Source organism: Eubalaena glacialis, chromosome 7, assembly GCF_028564815.1.
Source record: "Eubalaena glacialis isolate mEubGla1 chromosome 7, mEubGla1.1.hap2.+ XY, whole genome shotgun sequence".
NCBI lineage: Eukaryota > Metazoa > Chordata > Mammalia > Artiodactyla > Balaenidae > Eubalaena > Eubalaena glacialis.
This window is the reverse complement of record NC_083722.1, coordinates 111,522,383-111,545,102: the sequence shown is the minus strand read 5'-3', so window position 1 is coordinate 111,545,102 and position 22,720 is coordinate 111,522,383. Positions and strand designations below refer to the sequence as shown.

General features: G+C 52.2%; 1 protein-coding gene across 1 annotated transcript in view; it reads left to right on the top strand.

The window, feature by feature from the left end:
* Positions 1–22,720, top strand: part of EEFSEC (eukaryotic elongation factor, selenocysteine-tRNA specific) — a 151,014-nt gene that overhangs the window by 57,568 nt on the left and 70,726 nt on the right. Inside the window, exons 2-4 of the mRNA XM_061195623.1 lie at positions 3,529–3,736; positions 12,186–12,282; positions 14,633–14,797. Of these exons, the coding sequence (XP_061051606.1) occupies positions 3,529–3,736; positions 12,186–12,282; positions 14,633–14,797 (470 nt within the window). The remainder of the gene's footprint in view (positions 1–3,528; positions 3,737–12,185; positions 12,283–14,632; positions 14,798–22,720) is intronic.

Genomic DNA, 22,720 nt, shown 5'->3' with positions numbered 1-22,720 from the left:
CAATTTCCAATTCTGTAGATTATATATCTTAATCATTTCAGAAATAAAAATAAAGGAAAACTTACAAAGGTCAGCATTTAACAAGTTATCTGTGAGATGCAACTTTCCTTCTGGGACTAAAGGGGGAAAAATGTGTTCAGGAAAAAAGTTTTCTGCTGGAGAAGCTGAATACAAAACTTTAAACATTTTAGCAAATCAGATATTTAATCCAAATTTGATTTTTAATCAGAAGCTATGGGCATCCGAAAAAAGGGGAAATAATATCAAATTTAAAATAAAGAAAAAAGAAATTTAACTGGTGACATTAAGTCTTCACTAAGCGGTGCAAATGCACCGTTATTGACAATGTAAACCGCAGTGGAAGTTGATATCCTGCTATCACCACGGCCATTTCCCAGTACACCGACTCCCCGCGTGCGGAAGCCGCCTCAGTCTGCGCGAGGGGACTCGCGGGCGGGCGGAGTCGCCGGAGGGGACACATGCAGGGCTGTGGGAAGCGCCTCGGGCACAGGGGCCTCCAGGAAGTGCGCTGCTGGGATGGTTCTTCCTGGCGGAGGAGGGAGAGGAGTTACCGCCACATGGAACAAATACTGCCAGCCCCCAAATCCAGCAGCAGACCCATGGGCCCCCACAGGGACCTTGGTAAGTGCCAGCCAGTGGCCTGGAGCACTGTGTCCCCCAGTGCGCAGGCGATCCTGCAAAGGGGGCTCCCCCACAAGCACCCTGCTGAACTCCCCCAGACCAGCAGTGAGCCGCCTGAGCGGGACCACCTGGGCAGGACTGGACATCTCCCCTGGTCACCCAGGTCCCACGATGCATTAGCTGCGAAGCCTGGCTTCCTCTTCTCTGGGAGCATGAGGAGCTACACCAAACGGGCCAGAAGGAGAGCAAGCTTCAGGCGCCCCAGATCCTGTAGGTGACGAGCTGACCCAGCATCCAGCAGAACCAGCGTGCCGCCCGACTGGCAGGAAACGCCAAAGTGGCTGCCTAACCCAAGTGACAGGCGCACGGGTCGGGAGCCGAGCCCGGGCTCGGGACTGCACACGGCTGGCTGCAGACAGATGGGCCCTGGAAAGGACGCTGCTCAGCCGGCACGCACTGCCGGCTCGCAATCCAAGAGGGGTCACGTAAAAAGTCTTCACAGATCGGCGGATGTGGCAACACCGGGCCTGCACCTGACGTGGCCAAGGAGCACTTTTACCCGGGGCCCTACAGCTCCCCGTTGCCCCCTACTCTGGCATTTGTACTACCCGCCTGGTTCCTGAAAGCACATCAGCTTGTGACTTCTGCCTGATGTGCGTCAGCTCTGACCCTCACCACAACCCCACGAGGAGGAGACCTTCCCGTTCTAATAGAGAGAACTCTGAGGTCAGGTCACACGACAGTAAACAGCAGAGGCAGGGCTAGAAGTCGGAGCCGTCTGAATTCAAATGTCTGCTTTTTCTATTGCCAGCTGCCTCTTGGCCAGAGTCCTGCATTCCTGAGTCTCTGGGGACCCTACGGCGTCCCGAAGAGCAGGTGGGAAAAGGCCCGAGGACGGGAAGAGGAAGGGGAGTGGACAAGGTGCAAAGGCGAACGGCCAGTGTCCTCAGGACAGCCCCGAGCCCGGGCACAGTCCCTCATCACCACCCGACGAGCCCCGGAGGACAGCAGGGCAGTGTCAGCAGAGGAGGAACAGGAGAAACAACAAAGAGAGCCGTGTAAGACACAAGGAAAAGCAAACAGCGAGGACGAGACAGCAGCAAAGACAGGTGCTGGAGCCCTGCCAAAAGGAAGAGACGCCAAAACCCAATACATGGCTGGAGACTTGCAACGAAACACCCGCAGAGCTGAGTGGGGACGGTGCTGGCTGAGAGCGCAGGGTGCTTGGTGCAGCGTCCTGGGTGCCCACCCTTCCTTTCTGAGCCTCACCGTCCTGGTCTGTAAACGGGGGAAAGCACGTAACTGTGACTCAGGGACAATGGGTAGCCGTCCAGATAAAACTCAAGTTAGATCTCCATCGTGCACTTTACATCAAAATAAATTCTAAATGGATTAAAGTTTGAAACATAGACATTTAAAACTGTACAAGTACTGGAAGAAAACACATGAAAAAATATATATAATCTGAGAAGTAAAAGAATACTTAGGTAAGATACCAAACCCAGAAACAAGAGAGAAAAATGGAAAGACTGACCATTTCAACATAAAAATCAAACATTTCTGCATGGAAGAAGTCATAAAAGCCAAAGATAACTGGGGAGAGAAGCCTCAAATGCGCCTTCCCCACAGAGGATATGCTCCTCAATGTTTAAAAAGTTTCTTTAAATTGGCAACAAAGAGCAACGATCCAGTCGAAGTGGGAACCAGTTATCAACAGTGCCCGTGCTGCACCCGCAGCACCTCCTCTGGGCTCCGCAGCGTTTAAAAAGTTTCTTTAAATTGGCAACAGGGACTTCCCCCTGTGGTCCAGCGGGCTTAGACTCGGTACTCCCAATGCAGGGGGCCCCAGTTTGATCCCTGGTCAGGGAACTAGGTCCCGCACGCATGCTGCAGCTAAAGACCCGGCGCAGCCAAATAAATAAATAGAATATGGAAAAAATAGATTAAATAAATAAATTGGCAAGAAAGAGCAGCAATCCACCTGAAAGGAGAAATGGTACTAACAGCGCCCATGCACGCACCCTCAGCACCTCCTCTGGGCTTCTTTAAGTCGGCAGCAAAGAGCAACAGTCCAGCCAGAAGGGAAAGCGGTATCAGTGGCAGTCCTCTGGCCTCCGTCCCACCCCGGCAGGGCAGTCGGGGAGGCCAGGTCAGAGCAAACAGTGCGCAGTGCGTGAGTTTCACGGGCAGGCGGAGGGTGCTAAGTGTCCTGGGGAAACAGGGCAGGAAAAGGAGGCTCGGAACGTATGGGAGGCGGGTGGGCTGCAGTCCTGATCGAGCTGTCCGGATGGGCCTCGTCGAGGGGAGATACTTGAGCCAGGACTCAGAGAGGGCCGGCAGTTAACCCCTGGCCAAGCGGGCCGGGCAGGGGGAGGGGCTGGGGCAGAGACCTTACAGGGTGGCAGGGGTCCAAGGACCAGCAGGGAGGCCAGGTGGCTGAGGGACGTCAGACAGGAAGCAAGCAGCTCTCATCAGCGTAAGATGCCATCCATCCTCGCCAGCAGCAAGAAGCAGCTTGAGGCTACACTGAGACCTGGTTTTCACCTCGCGGGCTGACACAGTGACACTGGCCACAATGAGAGGAGCTTCTGCGTGGGGAGTCATCGCGCTGCCAGCCCCATGACACGCACGGGCTCCTGGAGCCCCCAGCAAGCCTGCCGGGCTGCCCGTGTAGAGATGAGGGGAATCAGGTCACAGAACTGGGAGGGGGCCAGCGTTCACGGTCGAGCGACTCCCCTGCCTGGTGCTGGGAGGTCGTGGTTGTCGTTCGCACCCCGACACCCCCAACTTTATCTTGGCTCGTTTTGCTGGACCTAGGGCGTCGGGCAACTTTCTGCAGAGTCAGCTGCCCTGTTTCCTCCCTAATCTTGTCCTCTCTTCTCCCAGGGGCCCAGATCATCGATCTGATGATGCTGGTCATTGACGTGACCAAGGGGATGCAGACCCAGTCGGCTGAGTGCCTTGTGATTGGGCAGATCGCCTGCCAGAAGCTGGTCGTGGTGCTGAACAAGACAGACCTCCTACCTGAAGGGAAGAGACAGGCGGCGATTGATAAGATGACCAAGAAGATGCAGAAGACCCTAGAGAACACCAAGTAGGTTTGCTGATGAGAGGGCCTCGGGGCACACCTGCTTCCGCCGACCCGGATGGGGCAGGCAGGGTCCCGCCGGGCGCTTGCTCGCATCCCGGGTGGAGGCTGCAGTGCTGTTGCAAGAGGCCAGAAGAGCCAGGAGCACAAGGAAGCCACAAGTGGGTCATAGGAAGGTCGGTCCAGCTCTGCACCGCGTTCGGAAACCCAGGCTGCCCGTGTCTTGCCGGCTCACCGCCGTGGGGTGTATCCTGCGGGAGCAGTCAGAGCCGGGCACCGCCCAGATGGGTCCAGGTGTCAGCCACACGCCCCCCCACCCCTCCCCATCCTGTCGGTGAGGACTCAGTCCTGCCTGCTCGCCACCTGCTTAGCTGCAACTCGGTTATCGAAAGGGAGAGGTGCGTTTGGGTGATGAGCGGATGTGTCTGTCACAGAGGCTTATAAAGTCAGATGGATGGATGGACAGGTGGATGGACGGATGGAGAGGACACGGAGAAAGGCCAGATCACATGGCCTGTAGTATTTCATGCCAAGGGGTTATGATTTCATCTTGTGGGAAGTAGGGGCGGGGGGGTGGGGGGAGTCCAGGGGGCAGCAGGGAGCCGACAGGGAGAGGACGGCAGGGCGGCCCGGGAGGTCCAGAGCAGGAGGCCCGCCGGCCCTGTCAAGCTCTTGCCGCTTACCGTCGAGGTCTGTGGGGGCAGGAGGGTGACGGTGCTCCCGGGCAGGGCGGGGGGGGAGGGGTGTGGGGACCGCGGGGCAGAAAGCCACCTGGGCACTCGGGCGGCCATGGGCATGACTTATTCCCACGTGGTCCGGAAAACGAGGAGACACTCTGTTGAGCACACGGTGTCGGCAAACCTCCTTGTTTTATCGGCTCCTCTCCTCCCCCCGGGCCAGCGCCTTTTGATCAATACTAAATAGCGGTCACCGGGCGACAGTGCTGCTTCCTCTTTGCTATGCAGCCCGAGACAATATCCTGCCTTGGCCACCTCTCCTTCTCCTGCCTGTGGAGGGCACGCAAGTGGAAATGGTTTTGTTTCCCCGTCATAAAGATTGATATGCCTTCCCATTTATGATTTTTTTTTCAGATCTAACACCTGCAGCTCTCCCTCAGAATTCTCAAGTTGGTTAAATTAAAGCTTCAGCCCTGAGAATGGGCCAAATATGTCATAAAAGATTTCCTAGTGCTGCTTTTGTTAGCAAAATTCATCAATCCGATAAAATCGACACATTTAGATAAGTGTTGCATAAGAATTCAGACTTTGTTATTCCCAGCGGAAGTGGATATGAGACTGTAAAAAGGAAGATAAAAAATTATATCTTCTTTTTAGTGAGTTATTTGATCTCCCTGCCGTTTTATTTACTTGTCAGAAAGGGGAGACCAGGTCCTTTGGACTCCTGCATAAAAGCCCCGCGCAATGTCAGTGTCATTTGCTATAAACGAGACCTTCTGGGAAGGGCTTAGGATACTATTAAGGGTAAATTAATATCAACTATTTCGATTAGTTAAATTTAAGGAAAATTCTCACTTACGTGTTTAAATTACTATTCCTATTTTAATTTATTGGTTGAAGGTCAAATCACAGCCTTTCTCACACATCCAGAGGATACTGGCCACTGAAGGGCCTTTGACGCCTCTGCTCTCCTCATTCAGCGCGCACAGGGCTGGAAAAGCTCCGGTAAGGAAAGCTTAGTGGGCCGATGGGCCCGGGCCAGCCAAGGCAGTCAGTTACCTTGTAGGAGAACTTAGCTGTTACCTCCGTGCAGCCGAGAACTTCTTTAAATCATTTTTTTTACATTTATTTATTTATTTATTTATTTATGGCTGTGTTGGGTCTTCATTTCTGTGCGAGGGCTTTCTCTAGTTGCGGCAAGCGGGGGCCACTCTTCATCGCGGTGCGCGGGCCTCTCACTATCGCGGCCTCTCTTGTTGCGGAGCACAGGCTCCAGACGCGCAGGCTCAGTAGTTGTGGCTCACGGGCCTAGTTGCTCCGCGGCATGTGGGATCTTCCCAGACCAGGGCTCGAACCCGTGTCCCCTGCATTGGCAGGCAGATTCTCAACCACTGCGCCACCAGGGAAGCCCCTTTAAATCATTTTAAAAGTGACGATTTCCTTTTCTTATGGTCCCTTGTTAGGTAAATCCTTTGTAAATGCTGGTCCAAATGTGAAGAAACTTTCTATCTAGAAAGGAGAAATTTAGACTGCTGAGCTATGTACATATCAAAACCTAAAAGGTGTTAAAAAAACAAAACTTTTTTTTTTCCTATCCAAAGAGTAATTGAAAGAACCTTTGGAAATAGAGAAAAGGAGTTAAAAGAAAGTGGAGACCACCCAAAGGTTTCTCAGAAGAGCAGCTGCTGACATTTTGGTTTACTCCATTCCTGTCTTTTCACCGTGCATAGTATTACCCCCACCCTTTCTTCCACATTCAAAAAATCGTAGTAAAATATACATAACATAATGTTTATTATTTTATCCATCTGTAAAGCTACAATTAAGTGGCATTAAATACCTTCACAAAGCTGTGTACCCATCACCACTGTCTGTAACCTAATCCTTTTTCATGATCCCCAGCATAAACTCTGTCCCCACTGACCAGTCACTCCTCCCCCACCCCCCCATCCCCCAGGCCCTGGTAACCTCTGTTCTGCTTTCTGTCTCTGTGAATTTGACTGTTCTGGGGACCTCATATAAATGGAATCATGCAATATTTGGCCTTCTGTGTCTGGTTTGTTTCACTTACCATAATGCTTTAGGTCCATCCGTGTTGTAGCGTGTGTGAGAATCTCACTCCTTTTTATAGCCAGATAGTATTCTATTGTGTGTATAGGCCGTATTTTGCTTATCCATTCATCTCTTGATGGACACTTGGGTTGTTTTCTTTTGGCTGTTGTGAATGATGCTTCTATGAACATTGGTGTACAAATATCTATTCCAGTCCCTGCTTCAGTTCCTTTGGGTGTGTACCTAGGAGTGGGATTCCTGGATCACGTGGTGATTCTATGTTTAACTTTTTGAGGAACCTCCATACTGTTTTCCATGGTGGCTGCACCATTTTATATCCCCATCAGCAGTGCATCAGGGCTCCAGTTTCTCTACATCCTCGCCAACACTTGTTGTTTTCCTTTTTTCTCATAGCCATCCTAGTAGGTATGAAGTGGTACCTCATTGTGGTCTTGGTTTGCGTTTCCCTAGTGACTGATGTTGAGCATCTCTTCATGTGCTTATTGGCTACTGTATGTCTTCTTTGGAGAAATGGCTATCAAGTCCTTTGCCCATTTTTTAGTCACGTTGTTTTTGTTCTTGAGCTGAAGGAGTTCTTTATATATTCTGGGCATTAATCCCTTGTCAGATTTGCAAATGTTTTCTTCCATTCTGTACGTTGTTTTTTCACTTTCTTGATGGTATTCCTTGATGCACAAAAGTTTTAAATTTTGATAAAATCCAATCTCTTTTTTCTTTTTCTTTTTCTTTTCTTTCTTTCTTTTCTTTTTTTTTTTTTTTTTTTGCCTGTGCTTTTGGTGTCATAGTCATGAAATTGTTGCCAAATTCAATGTCATGAAGATTTTCCCCAATTTTTTTCCTAAGAATTTTATTGTGTTAGCTCTTAAGTTTAGGTCTTTGATCCATTTTTAGTTACTTTTTATGTATGGTATATGTTAAAGGCCCACCTCCATTCATTTGAGGATATCCAGTTTTCCTAGCACATTTGTTGAAGACTGGCCTTTTCCGTTTTGTCCTTGTCAAAAATCAATTGACCAAATATATGTGGGTTCCACTGGTCTCTGTCTGTCCTTATGCCAGTACTGTGCTGTTTCACTTACTGTCCCTTTGAGGAAAGTTTCCATTGAGAAGCTGAGACCTCCAACTTTCTGCTTCTTTTTTTTTTTTTTTTTAATAAATTTTTAATTAATTAATTAATTTATTTATGGCTGTGTTGGGTCTTCATTTCTGTGCGAGGGCTTTCTCTAGTTGCGGCAAGCGGGGGCCACTCTTTATCACGGTGCGCGGGCCTCTCACTATCGCGGCCTCTCTTGTTGCGGAGCACAGGCTCCAGACACGCAGGCTCAGTAGTTGTGGCTCACGGGCCTAGTTGCTCCGCGGCATGTGGGATCTTCCCAGACCAGGGCTTGAACCCGTGTCCCCTGCATTAGCAGGCAGATTCTCAACCACTGCGCCACCAGGGAAGCCCCTCTGCTTCTTTTTCAAGATTATTTTGGGCATTTGGGCTCCTTGCAATTCCCTCCCATTGGAATGTGAGGATCTGCTTTTCCATTCCAGCAGAAAGTGATGGTTGGAATTTTAATAGGGACTGCATTGAATCTGTAGATGGTTTTAGGTAGAATGGACATCGTACCAGGAGTAAGTCTTCCAACTCATTGACACAGATGTCTTTCTATTTATTTAGATTTTTAAAAATTTCTTTTATACAGGTTTTGTAGTTTTTGGTGTACAAGCCTTACATGTCGTTGGTTAGATTTATTCCTAAGTGTTTAATTCTTTTAGATGCTATTATAAGTGGAATTGCTTTCTTAATTTCCGTTTCAGATTTTTTTTGCTGGTGTATAGAAACACAAGTGACCTTGTACCCTGCAACTTTGCTGAATTCAATTCTCTCTCTTTAAACATATAATTGTAATCATGAAGTATTTACATTTTTGATTTCTGCTTTTATTACTTAACATTATATAGAGCAGTTCTTCATGTAACCATCACCCTGTTCCTGACCCTTGGAAATGGCTTAAGTTTTCCTTCTTGTAAATAAATAGTCCTGGGTGAACATCTTTGACCATCATTAAACTTTGTATTTTCGGTTTTTCTTCTTGAGAGAGCCCCAGGTATGGGGTCACTAGGTCAAAGGGAAGGAGCCCTTTAGAACCTTTTGTGCATCTCTGTGTTCTTTTCCATTTCACACAGGTGCCAGCGGTGAGCTCTAGTATCTAATTTAAAAATATATTTGGGGACTTCCCTCGCGGTCCAGTGGTTAGCACTTTGCCTTCCAATGCAGGGGGTGTGGGTTCAATCCCTGGTTGGGGAGCTAAGATCCCACATGCCTCGCGGCCAAAAAACCAAAAGATAAAACAGAAGCAGTATTGTAACAAATTCAGTAAAGACTTAAAAAAAATATTTTAAAAAATATTTATTTGAAACATTTAGGATAGAATGTTGTTTTACTCTTGTTATAATATGTGATTCTTTAATTACTGGTAAGACTGAACATTTTTCCTTAAGTGTATTAAATAGTTGTGTTTTTGTGTGTTTAATTTGTGCCCATGTGTTTTGTCTATTTGCCTCTTGTGATTTTAATGCTTTTCTTTTTGATATTCAGGAGTGTTTAATATTAATAAGGATGTTGTTATTAATTAACCCTTTGTCTATCATATTTCCTACAAATAAGTCTTTTGCATTTGTTGTCTTTCTGTTTTAGTTTTTTTTTTTTTGACATGCAGAAGTTTCTAATTTTTATGTAGTCAAGCTCTTTGTTTTTCTTTGTGATTTCTTTATCTCTGAAAGCATTTAAAATTACTCTTGCATAAGCATTTATCAATGTTAACAGAAATAAAAATAGAAGATAAAAATGTACCCACAATCTTCCCAATGCAGCTAATTAAAGTGTTTTTTCCCTCGGAACCCTGTCAGTCTTTCCCACCTGTACATAGTTTGAGGTAGTTGTTATTACAACATTGACAGTGTTCTGTGTTCTAGGCTTTTTTGTTTATCTTTCCACTAAACGTTATTGTCTGACAGCATCCTTGGTGCATCTTTCTCCCAGACTCCCTCTGTGTTTCCTCCTGCTTTTAAACCCTTTCTTTTCCCTTGTTAATGTTTTAACCACGGCCGTCTGCTTAGTGCCCACCTTCTCCCCGGGATTGGGTGGGATGCCAAATCCACGTGACCTGGCTCCTGCCAGCGGGCTCCTACAAGGTATGCATTCCGTACCTGCTCTACGGCTGACTCACTTTATCTCTCAGCGTTGGTATTTCTTCCTCTGTAAAGTGGGAGCTGATAAGTCCAGCCTCACAGTGTTTATTATGAGGGCGCATTTGATATGGAGCCTGGCACATTGTAGGGGCTTAGTAACAACAGCTGTAACGTGTGGAGCACCTGTTGTGTGCGTGGCCCTGTACTAGGGCTTTCCTGAGTGCAGTCAGTCAGATGCTCACAGTTACCCCAGGCTTTTGTATCTGGCTTGACTGGTGAGAAAAATAAGGCATGGTAAGTATCGCTGTTTTTTTTTAGTATCACTATTTTGAATTCTGCTTTTCCAAACCTAAAACATAGACTCTCTTTGTTTACATCTTTTACACGAGTTACACACACACACACACACAGATTCATGTGCGCTTTTTTTTTTTTTTTTTTTTTTTTTTTTTACTGATGTGAGTTGTTTTTGTATGTTGATGAAGGTCCGCCTGCATGCACAGTCAGCAGGTCTGGGCCCGGCTCGCGCCATGAGGTACCACAGCTGCGCAGGGAGTGGGGTGGGGTGGGCGGAGAGGGGCGCTGGGAACAGGAGGCGCCCTCGGCTGTGCTCTGGGTCAGCTCCCACCTGGGCTGTGGGGCTGTGCTCAACGCTCTTCCTGACATCCCTGGCGGGAGCCCCTTGTGCTCCTAGAGCCCAGACAGCAGCCTAGGTCTGAAACCCAGGCAGGAGGGGCCCCTTGTCCCCCGGGGCTGCCAGCAGCCAGGATGCCCCATTGTGTGGCGTGCTCAGGAAACCAACAAGGCCAGCTTCTCTGGAGCCTGGGAAAGGGCCAGACACCCAGCCCGAAACGCATTTATGTTTTGTTACAATACGTTGCCCAAAAGGGTTTGGATAAACAATAATTGAATTTCCGAAAGCTTTATGGTTAATCGCTGGAATTCTCAGAGCACGCTTTTCCCCTTCTGCGGCCCTGGGCCTGGGGCTCGGAGCGCAGGCAGAGACGTGCACGTGGGACGGGCCCTGGCTCGGGGCGGGTCCTGGCTCACTGACTCCGAGGCCTGAGCCCCCACTTCGGTCTAAGGGTGGGCTCTTCCAGGGAACTGCCAGATGGGAAGTGTAATGATGTTTCTCTGGGAAAGCGGCTCTGATGGAGCTTAGACACATTCTGCTGCTCTCGGGGGCTGTCAAGCTGCTGTTCCACTCTGAATACGGACTCCAGTCATTAAGGCTGCTGCAGAGTCGGGGAGGGGTGGGTAGGAACAAGGCAAGTAAAAATGCCACAAAGTTCCCTTATTCTTACTGAGATTCAGCTGTTTTCCTTGACTAAACATTCCATAGATTGCTGCAAGCCTTTGGTTAATTTGCAGAGTTCTGAAAAGGTTGTTTCTGATCATTTTCCCAGTGTTCTTACTGCCTTATGGAGAAGAGCCTTTTCGAATGTCCTCACTCCACATTTTGCTGATTTTTCAGTTTGTTGCGTCTTTGACCTGTACCTCATGAATTTATCCCAAATCCAGGCCAAGAAAAAAAAAAAAAAGTCATATCCACCAACATATTTATCACACTAGTGAAAAATTTGGGATGTTCTAAATGAGTCACATTGGGGGGAAAGCATGTGAATTCTGAGTTGCACTATTATGCAGCTGTTAAAAATGAAAGCGGAGGTGGCGGGGGGGGGTGGGGAGGCGGGGAGGCGGGAGTGGAACATGGTGGTCGTGAGCCCTGGTTCTGGAGTCGGATGGGGTGGAGGTTGGCTCTGAGACTGATGGCAGCGAATTAATTCACCTCTCTAAGCCTCACTTTCTCATCTGTAAAATGGTGCCAATTCCATGGTGGTTTTGTGGGGTTTCATTGAAAGCGTCCAGGTCGTATTCTTGGCTTAGTCAAGTGAGTCTTATTATTATCATTGCTGTTGTTATTTTTCAGTAGAAAATTCTTTCCGATATAATGGTAAATAAACTAGAAGGATATGAAATTGTATGAATATTATAACCAAAATATGAAAAAAATAATTCCGTGGCAACGCACGGAGAAACCAAGGCTGGAAGAAAGCACACCACAGTGATGGGATTATGGGTTGTATATTTTCCCTTTTCTGTTTTTTGGTGTTTTGTTCTCCAGTGGAAAAGGTAAATGTATACTCATAGTAAGAGTCTTTTCTTAAAGAGGCAGGCTCTCCAGGCGGCCGGGAGGCTGTGGAGGGGGCCTCCGGGCAGGTCTGGCAGGGACTTCTCAGTACCTGTGCTTCCCGAGTCTCTGCAGGAGGCCGGGCTGTACCCCGTGGTCCTCTCCAAGGGTGTCTTTATTCAGGGTCCTGGGGCCCGGGCTTCACCGCTCCTCCTCAGGGAGCCCCCTTCTAACTGCTTTTGTTCAACGCGAGGCATTCCCTTCGGGCCTCCACGACCTGGTCTGCCAGGTGGGAGCACAGCGCCACCGCCCCCCTCGGCGCCTTCGACGGGGTGAGAGCAGAGGCCTCCCGTCGTGCTCGTCGGTGACCGTGGGGGGACTTGTCTTTCTGTTCCAGGTTCCGAGGTGCACCCATCATGCCCGTGGCGGCCAGGCCTGGGGGACCGGACGCCCCCGAAACGGAAGCTCCACAGGGCATCCCAGAGCTCATTGAGGTACCGCCAGCTTGATCCGCGTCGGGGGCTCCGGCTCACTCCAGGGGGGGCCCAGCGAGGGGGACCCTCCACACTGACCCCTCGGTGCCATCTCCCTCGCCTTCCTCACGGAGGCACATCAGAGCAGAACCGCAGGCCTCCAGTCGGAGCCACGTCCTCGGGGGCCTCCTCTTCCCTTTCCCCGTCAAACTCGTCCACGAGGCAGCTCCCGCCAGGCCGGGGCTCTGGGGCTGCGCCACCCATTCCAGCACCTAGGGTTGTGCCAGCCCCTCCAGTGGGTCCCTCCCAGGCGGGGCCAGCGTGGCTTCCATCCTCGTCCCTTCCGCCAGGCTTTGGGGTCAGGGACAGAGGGGGAGCCCAGCCAATGGGAGGGCCCGGGGCACCCAGCGGGCAGGGTGGGAGTGGAGTCCCTCTGCTGAGCCCCTGGGCAGCTCAGAGGCTGCGGGGGTGAGGTGTCTTGACCCTGGCCCTGGACGGTGCGTTCCAGCACTGGCCTCACCACGTCTCCGTGACCTTCCGCGCTTGACCTGCTCTCTCTGGCCTCGGTTCCCTCACTTACAAAGTCAGGGAGATGGTACCACCACTTGGCGTGTGGAGTTCGTGTTCACACGTGTAACATGCCGGAACGGTGCCATATCAGAGCTTACTCTGACGGTGAAGTTGGTTATCACGTACCAGGCACCACCCTGAGTTCTTTTCTTTTTAAATTTATTTATTTATTTATTTTTGCTGTGTTGGGTCTTCGTTTCTGTGTGAGGGCTTTCTCTAGTTGCCGCGAGCTGGGGCCACTCTTCATGGCGGTGCGCGGGCCTCTCACTGTCGCGGCCCCTCCTGCCGCGGAGCACAGGCTCCAGACGCACAGGCTCAGCAGTTGTGGCTCACGGGCCCAGTTGCTCCGCGGCATGTGGGATCCTCCCAGACCAGGGCTCGAACCCGTGTCCCCCGCATTGGCAGGCAGATTCTCAACCACTGCGCCACCAGGGAAGCCCCCTGAGTTCTTTTCTTACGTGATTATTAACATCCACGATGACATGATTGTTAACAAAACTTGAGAGGCTTAAGGTATTTATCCGCATTTTGCTAAGAAAGAGCCTGAGACTCAAGAGATGTTAAGTGACTTGCCCGATGTCTCACAGTGAGCGTGAGGTGGAGCTGGGATTCAGATCCAGGTCGATTGTGTTGGGGTCCACCTGCCCCAGGTCCGCAGAGCCAGGGTCGGGTGTGACCACGTGCATGGCTGCTGTTTTTGTGATTACGCGGTGCTGACCTTGCTGACTTAGCAAAACAAACATTTTCTGGGTGAAGCTTTTGTTACTTTTTCATCAGCTCCAGAGAGCACTGGTCTAGGAACCTGGGACAGTTGTTTTTGTTAAAGCAAAATCCACAAAAATACTGGCTATTGAAATTGTTCATATATTCCTTTGAGAAGCCTCTGTGCAAATCTCAGGCCAAGCCTGTTTTGCGACTCTAGTCCTTTTCCACAAGAGTAGTTATCACGAGACTAAGAGTTTGGGACATTGACTACCAAATACTTTTTTGACAATCTCTTCCCTAACAAAATCAGAAAGAAGCAAGAGGACTAACGTGGTCTTGATTTCCATTAGTTTCTTGGTAATCAGCTCCGACAGCACCGCGGAGCACAAGGGCAGTGGGCTGGCTGAGGCGGAAGCACGCGGGAGAGGGTGCAGAACAGGAAAAGCAGACCCACCGCGGAGGGCCAGTCCCTCTGTCCCCGCCGGGGCTTGGGGAAGGGGCCTTCACCCCTGCCCTGCCAGACAGAGGCTGCTGCCCTGGGAATGTCCTTCAGGTTCCCTTCAGGCACCGTGATACAGCTGCTGGAGCGGCTTGGGGTGCTCACGGCCTGGGGGGGGAGTGGACAAACAGACGATCCCAACTGCACGTTACCTGGCGACACAGCCAGCGCAAGAGCCTTTCTAGAGGCAGCATCACCGGCGGAAGGGTGAGGCCACACTGGCTGGCGAGCTGCCAGGGCTGGCCGGTGGCCGATGCCCAGTGTGAGCGGGCATGTGAGGCCGGGGAGCGATGTGCCCACGGGTGCCCTCAGTGGGCTGCCTCCGCGGCTGTGTGCGGGCCTGGAGCCCAGCCCGTTGGGACGCCGCTGCGGGAATCCCAGTGGGAGAGGATAGAGGAGGGTCCTCCACGGGCCCTTTCCCTCTGCACTGAGAGAGGGAGTTGGGCCTTGGCAGAGGCTCAGAGTGCAGTCGGAGGTGGTCCGCTCTGAGCTCCTGGACCAGCTTGCCCGAGCCCTGGTCACACCCCCTGCTCTCCTCTGCCCTGCCCCATCCAGCTCCTCTCCCGACAGGGTGTGGCACCAGTATCTCTTTTCTAGCTCCTGACGTCCCAGATTTCCATCCCAAGGAGAGACCCCTCGGGACCGTTCCTCATGTCTGTGGACCACTGCTTCTCCATCAAAGGCCAAGGCACTGTGATGACAGGGACCATCCTCTCAGGCTCCGTTAGCCTCGGTGACAGTGTGGAGATCCCTACCCTCAAGGTCAGTCTTGCCTTGCCCTTCCTTTTGGCCCCTCGTCTAGCGGGAAGGGAGGGGGACAGTCCCTGTGCCTCTGCAGCTGCAGGGCCTGCTCCCCGGGGGCTGGCTCTGCCCTGCTCCTTCTTCTTGCCTGTCCTGCCCCCGTTCTGGAACTGCCACTCGCCCCGATTCTCGGAACAGCACCAGATTGTTGGGAGACTCTCAAGCAGGCATTCTTTATAAAGAAATGGAGCCTCCAGAGGGTGTGTGGGCTCAGGAGCATGTGGCCCATGAGTGAGGGCACTGGGTGGAAGCCCTCCCCCCTTTCTACAAACCCCCCAGGTCAGGGTGGCAAGTACGTGTGGACTCATTTCTGGGTCCCTTTTGCTTAACCACAAGGATTTCAAATTAAACACAATTAGAACCTTGTGTTGCTCAGAGCCATACAGTCTGGCCACCACCCAGATGAGTGTCACATTCCTAGTGACACTGGCAGCTGCCACGTCATCTTTGGAAGACCTGGGAGAAGGGTGGCAGCTGGGGTCTCCCCGTCACCCCCGACTCCTGGTAACTTCTGGTCTGGCTCTGATTTAAAAGGTGTCCAGTGGCCTTGATACTTCCCTTCGGTGGGCTTTGCTTAAGGTTTTCGTTTACTGGAAAAGAAAAACTTATAGCTCCCTAACTGCCCTTCTCCTTCACGGGGAATCCAGGGTGGGGAACAAGGGCTGGGTAGAACTCAGAAGCCTCCCAGGAATTCTGGTGTCCAGGGAAGGTCTCTGGTCCTCAGAGGAGGCTACAGTGCAGGGGAGTGGAGGCTTGCTCTCGGCCTGTGTCCGAGGCCAGGACGGTGCCGGCCACTGGAGGTGCTCACAGCCCAGGTGCGTGGAGTCCGGGGGCCTGTGAAGTGGGGCTTCTCCCTGCAGGACTGTGTGGAGACGAGCTCTACAGTTGTCTGGCTCACTGGGTGTATTAGTCAGCGACCTCCAGAGAGACAGAACCGACAGGGTGTGTGTGTGTGCCTGTGCGTGTGTGTGTGTACAAAGAGAGCGATTTTAAGGAACTGGCTGGTATGATTGTGAGGCCAGCGGGCTGGAGACCCAGGGCAGAGTCGCAATTCAAATCTGAAGGCTGTTGGCTGCAGAATTTCCTCTTCTTCCCGGGAGGACAGTCTTTTCCTGTTCAGGCCTTGTCCACCATCATTATGTAGTGTCATCTGCTGTACTCCAAGTCTAGTCATCTAAATGTTAATCTCATCCAGAAAACACCTTCACAGAAACCAGAATAGTGCTTAACCAGATATCTGGGCCGTGTGGCCCAGACAAGTGGACACATGAAATTCACCGCCACCCTGGGGGGAGGTCCGTGCCTGCAGGGTCTGCCCTGAGCAAGGGGGAGGCCGGAGCACTGCTGGCACTGTGCCTGGCGTTGGCCATTTCCGGGCCAGGGCAGCCTGAGGCAGGAGAGGGGCATCTCGGGAGTGAGAGGGATGACTGGTGCTTCCGCAGGTGAAGGAAACATCAGCTTGAGATCTCTCCCCTCCACCCATTCCTCCTGCAGAGCCGGGGGTCGTAGGGAAGAGTCTCGTGACCAGGGTGGGCCAACCTGAGGGCTCCCTGGGGCGGCAGCAGGAGTTGGAGGGCAAGGGTCCCCTGACACTGTGAGGCATGATCCCCTCCTCCCCTGGCTGTCTTGGAGCCTCCTGTGAAGACCGTCAGTCCTGGATATAAAGACTACTCAGATCAAATCCACGTTGCTCCAAGTACTAAAAGTGCAAATCTCAAAAAATAAAGCACAAAATTATGAAAACAAACTAGACTTACATTTAACAAAACTAAGCTTATACCAGTGACTGTGTTTTAATTCCCAGCTGGGGCAGGGAATGAATAAAACGCTAGATCCCCTTCCATTCCCTGTGCTCCCTGGGGCAGACCCCTCGGGGCCCCCTGGGCCCGCACCCCCTCTGCCCTGGGAGGGCAGCTGGGAGAGGGTGAGGAGCGGAAGAGGGCTCTGTGAGAAGCAGACGCAGACTTGGGGGCTTGAGGCTCTGGAGGGAAGGAGAGGCGTCTGATGACCGGGTCAGTCAGTGGCCGCAGCGCCGGGGCCCAGGGCGTGGAGGAGGCGAAGGCAGGGCCAGCAGCCACCTTAAGCTCTCAGGGGTGCGAGTGGAGGCTTCTGAGATCTTTGGCTGCTGCTTTCATCCTTATAAAGATGAACTTGCCTCTCAGAGTCCCAGGTACTGACCTGTGGTACTTGGGCACATAGAGGTTGCTTGGCAAATATAAAGTTCATTCTCCTCTTGCTTTTGGGCGCCTGTTTTCCCCCAGCCTGCTTTCCAACCCTCTTGGTATCTATTGCTGTGCAAGCCTCTAATTTACTCGTCGGGAGAAGCAGAACTTGTAGCAGTGAACTTGGATGTTGGCTGAGGGGTTTTCTAAGCAAAGTGTGGAAGGTGCAGCCTGGTTTCTCCTTTGCTGCTTATAGTAAAATGTGAGAGGAAAGGAGTGAATTGAGGAAGGAGCTGTGATTAGCAAGGGGAACCAGCTCCTGATGGCGTGGGAAATTCTTGGCTTGTGCAGATCCCAAAGGATGCTGAAAGCAGGAGATTCACTTTTGAGAGTGCGTGCCCTGGAGAAACGCCACGGGTGAGGCTGGACAGCCTTTGCTGAAGAGATTGGGTGTGTGTCTCACGGGTGCAATCAAATATCTAGCAGAAGCCAGCAAAGAGCTGGGCTTCTCCAGGAAGGATCTATGGAGAACCCTCTTGTTGAATGGCATAGATCCCCTTCATATACATGAGAGACGCACAGGTTTTTGAGGCTGTTATATCAGCAAAAACACTGCCAGCCAGGATGGAAAGGGACAGAGACCCGACAAAATTTTTTTAAAAAAGCAATTGGACTTCTGGGATTGTACATGCAGGAAATGACAGTTAGGAGGACTCAGCCACAACATGTGTTATCCTTCAAGATAAAGGAGGAATGGCTCCAAGGGCAGAGCTCTGGACACAAAGGCAGAGGCCAGAGAGGTGAGCCCAGAGGCCAGGGCCAGTGGAGCTTCCATGGGCCCAGAGGGCAAAGGATCAAGCCACAGAGGGTCATTCGCAGGCCTGGACACCTAATGGAATTTGTTTGGCTGGGTTTCAAACTTGCTTGGGACCGGTGACCTCTGAGTTCCTTCCATTTTCTCCCTATCCCTGTATTTTAAAAACAGATAACTTGGTTTCCAGTATTACAGGTCCACAGATAGAGAGGCGTCTTGCCCCAGAATAGATCATTCCGGATCACTCATGCCTAGTTAGGTGACTTAGCTGATGATACTTTTGAGCTGATGATATTTAGATGAGATTTTGGACCTAATTAGAGTTAATGCTAGAATGGGGTGAGAATCTGGGATGTTGGGATGGGGTGAAAGTATTTTGCACGTGAGATGGTTGTGACGTTTTGGGGACCAGAGGGCGGACCGTAGTGGGTTGAATTGTGCCCCACAAAAGATGTGTCCCCCCAGAACCTCAGAATATGACCTTATTTGGAATGAGAGTCTTTGCAGATGTAATTAAGATAAGGATCTCTAGATGGGACCGTCCTGAGCAGGGTGGGCTCTTTATCCAATGACAAGTCCAGTGACACAGGGACTCTCGGGGAGGAGGGCATATGAAGCTAGAGGCTGGGACTGGGGTTCTGCAGCCTGGAGCTAAGCAATGCCCATGGTTGCCCGCGTGGCCCGAAGCTAGGAGAGAGGATGGAAGGGGTACTTTTAGAGGCTCTAGAGGGGGCCAACCCAGCTGACACATCGGCTTTGGACTTGTGGCCTCCAGAACTGCGAGAGGTTACACTTCTGTTGTTTGAAGCTGTCAAGTTTGTGGTGACGTGTTGTGGTGGCCCCAGGAAACGAATAGAGATTTTGGAAGAAAGGACTGAAGTCAGGAAGAGCTTGCAGTCCCCTGTAATCTTGGGCAGGTCCCTTAACGCCTCTGAGCTCTGACTTTCTCGTGAGGAATCGCAGCCCCGGCTCACCCTCTGGGGTTGTCGTGTGGGTGACGTGGGCCTTCAAGGCTTTGCGGGTGGGTCCGTCGCTTGCTGACGACCAGCTCTGCTCTTCCTTTCTTCCCCATGACCCCATCTGACCGGGGAGAAGACCTAGACAGTGGAGCCCGCATTTGAAGCCATTTGGCCAGCATCAAAGACCGGCTCTGGGCATCATGCCCACTGCCCCGGGAGCCCCCACGGAGTCCCCCCGGTCTCTCCACTCACCATCACGTGCCTGGGGCCTGTCGGACACTGGGGCACTGCAGGGCAGGCTCCAAACTGGACGGCTCTCCCCCAAGGCCAGTGACATCCCAGGCAGGTTTCACTAATCTGCTTGGGCGCATCTGACCGCTTGAACTCCCCCGGGGGCACGGTGCGGCCCCTCCAAATAAATAGTTGTGTCCCCTCCCGGCCAGGCCGCCCGCTGGAGCCTGTCAGACCCTGGCCCTGTCTCTGCTGCACGTCCGTCCAGCTGGGGCCCATTAGCTGAGGGGGGGAATGTTGGGGCCCAGGGAGTGAAGGAGAAAAACCAAACCCCACTTAGACCGAGACTGCTTTAAACCCAGACATCCTGCGACTCGCCAGCCTTCTCCTCAGGCTCTTTGGCTCTTTCCATCCTCAGCAGGGGGAACCCGTCGCTAAGATCTGATCTTGGGATTCTAGGCTAGTGATGTTTCCGGCAGTGATTGGCTGTCAGGGTTGTAATGTCAGGAACTGTCGGAGACGCAGACGGTGGAGAAAGAGAGGCAGGGACCCAGGACCAGCCACAGGCAGGCTCCTCTCTCCTGCGCTTCACTGGCCATCACGGCTCAGACCCCGAGAGCCCCCTCTGTCCCCGCTTCTGGGGGGCGGTGTGGGGCGCTGCCCACTAGGGGTGATGGCCGTAGAGTGCCCAGCACCTGGGAGGACACTTTGTCGTTCAGTATTGCTGTCACATGGAACTCCTGTTGTGGGTTCCACAAGTAGTAAATGGTGGGGTCCTTTCCCGGTTGTGAGGAAACAGGTCTTTGCAGGGCTACTAAATGGGTTACTGAAGTGGAACCCACGTCGGTTCTTGATAGTGAGGGGGCATCATCAGGGTGTGTGTGGATACCTATTTAGTTGATAAAAGTTTTAGAGAAAGTTCAGAATTTGATAGCACATTCCTCCAAATCAAGTCCATATTCAGGTTTACTTACCTCTTAACTAAAAACCCACAGAAAGGAAAAAGAAAATCCGAAACAGTATTTGGCATTGTTCCTCTTACCTTTGCCTCCGCTCTTGGAAGCTGCTTTACAGGGGTGAGGTGAGACTGGGACTCGGCAAGGAGTCTGTTTTCCTGCCCCAGCAAGCCCGCGGCCCAGCCCCTCCTGGCCCACCTCCAGCGACCTCTGCTTCTTGCCCTGGTTCCTCACCTGCGGCCTTCGTGGGCCGGCTCCCCGCCCGGAGGGGGTCTCTCCTTGCAGCTCCCACGGCCCCGCCCTGGGTGGCTGGCCGCTCGCCCCCATGTGTGTCTCTGCCGCGCGTCCCACGGCAGAATCTCCTTGAGGACAGAGGCTGCGCCCTTCCGGCTCCGTGCTCTCAGCACCCGACCCGGAGCTTGGCCCAGACGAGGCCCCAGAAACTATTTAGTGAACAAAACAGTAGGAAAAAGCCAATAAGCAAATAAGCAGTTTGTTTTTGAGTAGGATTTTGATTCAAAGTATGCAGTTGATGACCTTAGAGGGCTGTGTTTGTAGAAACTGCTCCCTGTGGGCCAGAAGCAGGAGTGGAGCGGGCGGTGGCCACTCCTCTTCAAGGCTTGTGTCTCGGCGCCTCACCAGCCAGGAGGCCCAGTGCTGGCTTATTTTCGGAGAATGACTGTAAGTCAGGCTCCCAGGGCCGCAGAGCTGGCTTCTCGAGCCGCCTTTCTCTCAAGACTGAGCCCCTCTGCTTCAGTGCTTTGTGTCTAGAAGTGTAGTTGGCCCATCTTCATCCTTAGCCATTTCATGTTACAGAAGACTCATCAGGAAGGAAGCAGCGCCAGGCTGGCCAGGCCACCTCTCCCAGCCCCGCCAGCCCCTCTGGCTGGCACCGCAGGGAGAGGAGGGCCACCTGCGGCCTGTGGTGAGCGGCTGTGGTCCCTACTGCCCTGCTGTCTTTGCGGGCGCTGCTGCGACCTTCTTGGTTTTATTTTTCTCGTTAAAGGAAAGTTGAGTGTTTCCTGAGTACACAGAGAGCAAGTGTACCACTTAAACTGAATATTTATCATTCTTTCTTTTAAGAATAAAACAGTAATAAAAATACCATAAACATTGCTTTAATTATTCACAGGCTTCAACTTGTAATAATCATGGGGAAAGGGCAAGTGAGACGTCTTTTTAAAGTAAAGGCACTTGCCTGCTTTCGTTTGAAGTTTTGTTAAAATGCTTTATTATAACATGTTCTTGTTTAAAAATAAATGCCGGCCACTAGAAGTTCTTTTTTTTCGGTCTTTTCAAAAGTATTTAAATGAGATGATTCTGGGCAAGGGAAGTCCAGAGTCTGAGCCAGCCTTACGGGACTGAACTGGCTTCCGTCCGACCGCCAGCCGTGTCCTTGGCTTGCTGTTGGTGACCAGCGTTTGTGAGGACACACACAGGGGTGTGTGGATTAGAATAAGTCCCGCTGGGTAATTGCATCTGCCTGCCCGCAGGCACCTTTCCTTGCCCCGCACGCGTGCACGGGTGGAATTGCAGCCCCAGGCAGGGCCTCTTCGCGACAGGGCAGCGTCCTCTGAGAGCAGGTGGCAGGTCCCTGGTGTGAAGGAGAGGAGTGGGGCTGGGCGTGGGGGGGGTGCTCTGGCAGCGGGAACCGTGCAGCGGCCCGGCAGGGAGGCAGCTTAGTGACTTGACGGCCTGAGAGAAGGTCGCTGTGGCTGGTGCTCAGAGAACAGGCACCGAGGAAGAGGGGCTGTGGGGCTAGAGGCGGGGGCAGAGCACTAGGGTCCAGAGGTTTCCGTCCAGCAACTACTGAGACATGCAGGTGGTTTTGAAAGGTGGAGAGGAGAGCGTGGTTGTGTGTGTGTGCATATGCGTTTCCTGCTGTGCTAGAGAGGCCAACATTATGGAGAATGGATGCAAGGGGGCCAGCGTGCCTTTCTGGGGACCATTAGGAGGCCGTTGTGTAGTCCAGGCAGATGGAGGGGATGTGGATCAAGCTGGCGGCAGTGCAGTGGGACTTAGGGCTGTTTAGGAGGTGGAATGAACAAGGCTGGTGAGGCAGTGGATTTGGGCCAGGTGCAGGGGGGAGCCACGTCCAAGACAGCCCCCAGGTCTCTGGCTTGAGTAGCAGGTGGGGTGGTGGAGCCGTTGCTGAGGGGGAGCCGGGAGAGGTCTGGGGGTGAGGGCAGGGGCAGAGGGGAGCGTGGGTTGTGTTTTAGCAAGTTGGAGGTATTTGGGGGCATCCAGTTGCAGGGGAGGTATATGGGGCTGAAGCTCAGACGCCAGGGAAGACATGAATTTGTGCGCTGTTGGCGAATCCAGCCGCTGCCTCAGGGCCTCTGGCGGGGAAAGATGAGAAAAGTTAAAAAGCGAGCTTCAGCTGTTTCTCCTAAGGCTTTATTTCTGGTGCTTAAAGGCTGCCAACCCTCCTCCTGTTCTTGGCTTGGGAGCCTTCCCAGTTGTGCACAGTGAGGGTCTGAGTGGCCCCGGTGTTGGCATTTCAGGATACAGGGAGGGTCTTTCTGGGGGTGTTTGCGCTCTTTCGGATGACAGACGCCCTGGGCCAGCCTCGGGAGGAGCTGCCCCGGCCTGCCGGAGCCCGTGCCCGTCTGCGCAGCGTGCGTCCGCGGGGAGGGCAGCCGTGCCCCGGGCTCCACGACGCTGCTGCGCCAGAAACGAACCGAGTGACTGGGCGGAAGGTCAGGAGTTTAAGAGCTTGTTTCATTCAAGACGGGGGTAAGAGACAGGAGGGGAGTGCGCGG